Raw genomic sequence first — 1,693 nt, 5'->3', positions numbered from 1 at the left:
GGTGCACCAGGTGTGAAGGAGAGGAGGGAAAAAAAGGATCTAGAAAACATCTGAGCTGCCAAATGACTCCACCGAGGGAAGGTGGACAACACCCGAGACCCATTTCTCTCCTCCTACACCTGAACAGGAGGAATTCCCACCTCTCCTCTGCTCAGGTAAGCTCCTCCTGCAGCTGGAAGAGGCACGTGGGTGACATGTGGGACATGGGGAGGGCATGAGGGGACCATAAAAAGTGGAAGGGAAGAGCAGTTTTCCCCAAGGTTCTCCTCAGGCAGCAGCAAGGAATGTGTCAGGAGGTGTTTGGGTGAGCTCCGCAGGCCTTGGGACCCACCAGGGAAATGTTTCTTCCCGGGTGAGTGGTGGGGCTCAGGTCACCCAAGGGTGTTGTAGATGCCTCAAGGAGGCTGTGGATGCTCCAAGGAAGTTGTGGACACCCCAGGGAGGCTGTGGTTGCCCTAAAGAGGTTGTAGATGCCCCAAGGAGGTTGTGGTTGCCCCAAAGAGGTTGTAGATGCCCCAAGGAAGTTGTGGATGCCCCAACCCTGGTGGTGTTCAAATCCAGGCTGGATGAGCAACCTCAAGGGGAGATGTCCCTCCCCATAGCCAGGGGATTTGGGCCTAGATGACCTGTAAGGTCCATCCCAACCCCTAAAATTCCACGTTTCTATAACATTTGTGCCTGGGATTGCCCTGGAGAGTGGTGAGGCTCAACCAGGGGCCAACAAGGTGTGGGTGACCCTCATCCCGGGGTGATTCCCCCAGGACAAAGTTTGTTTCCTCAGGAGCTCCTGGTTGGGGTGGAAGGGGCTGTGCTGCTGGTGGGAGGATGAGGAAGGTGCTGCTCTTCTGGGGGGACTCAGGTCGGGGCTCAGTATTTGACCCCTGAGGACTTGACTGTGGTGGTGGTGACACATCTCCTCACAGAGGAGGAGCCACCCCCAGCCATGAAGTTGCCACCTGAGGAGCTGCACATCCTCCCACTGCCAGAGGAGAAGCCACCAGGGAGGATTCCTCCTCCTCCCATGCCACAACCTCCTCCGACGATGCTTCCTCCTCCCACCACGCACACTCCTCCTCCTCCCATGCCGGTGCTGGCTCCAAAGCTGCCACCTCTGCTGCCGCACACGGTGCTTCTGCCCACCACAGCTGCAAGAGAGGGAGGAGCTCACTGAACCCCAGGAGACATCCCTGGAATGCTCAGAAAGCCCAGGACAAAGGTCATTCTGCAGGGAAAACCACATGGAAGTACTTACAGACGTTGACATTGGATGGGTTGTCTCCACAGAGCCTGTGCAGGGAGAGGAGCAGCAGTTGTAAACCCAATGCAATAGGAAGAAAAACGCCATGAAATTCCCTAAATATTCCTTTCCTATCCTGTTTCGGTTCAGGTCAATCAAACCCACAGTGGGATCTTCCCTGTAGGGACCTTGTTCCTAGTTTGGGGCTCCAAAATATGGAGGGGAAGAGGAGAGGAAATCAGATTCCAACATGAACTGTGCTGTGAGAGATGATTGAGGATCAATCTGTCTCCAAGGAGGAACAACCCCTCGGGCAGGATCACCTGGTGGAAGGTCTCACCTGTTCTCCTCTCCCTCCAGCAGCTTCCTGTACATGGCAATCTCCACGTCCAGCGCGATCTTGATGTTCAGCAGCTCCTGGTAATCCTTCAGCAGCCGAGCCCGCTCCTCACTGTC

General features: G+C 55.7%; 1 protein-coding gene across 1 annotated transcript in view; it reads right to left on the bottom strand.

Annotated features, from left to right (window-relative positions):
- Window positions 1-867: 867 nt before the first annotated feature.
- Window positions 868-1,693, bottom strand: part of LOC103808842 (keratin, type II cytoskeletal 6A-like) — a 3,816-nt gene continuing 2,990 nt past the window's right edge. The window contains 3 exon segments of the mRNA XM_009081647.1: window positions 868-1,145; window positions 1,253-1,287; window positions 1,578-1,693. The exon segment at window positions 1,578-1,693 is cut by the window's right edge and continues 16 nt beyond it. Of these exon segments, the coding sequence (XP_009079895.1) occupies window positions 868-1,145; window positions 1,253-1,287; window positions 1,578-1,693 (429 nt within the window).

The sequence above is a fragment of the Acanthisitta chloris genome, unplaced genomic scaffold (assembly GCF_000695815.1).
Source record: "Acanthisitta chloris isolate BGI_N310 unplaced genomic scaffold, ASM69581v1 scaffold18349, whole genome shotgun sequence".
Lineage (NCBI taxonomy): Eukaryota > Metazoa > Chordata > Aves > Passeriformes > Acanthisittidae > Acanthisitta > Acanthisitta chloris.
Note: the sequence above shows the minus strand (reverse complement) of the source record. Positions and strands in the feature narration are given on the sequence as shown.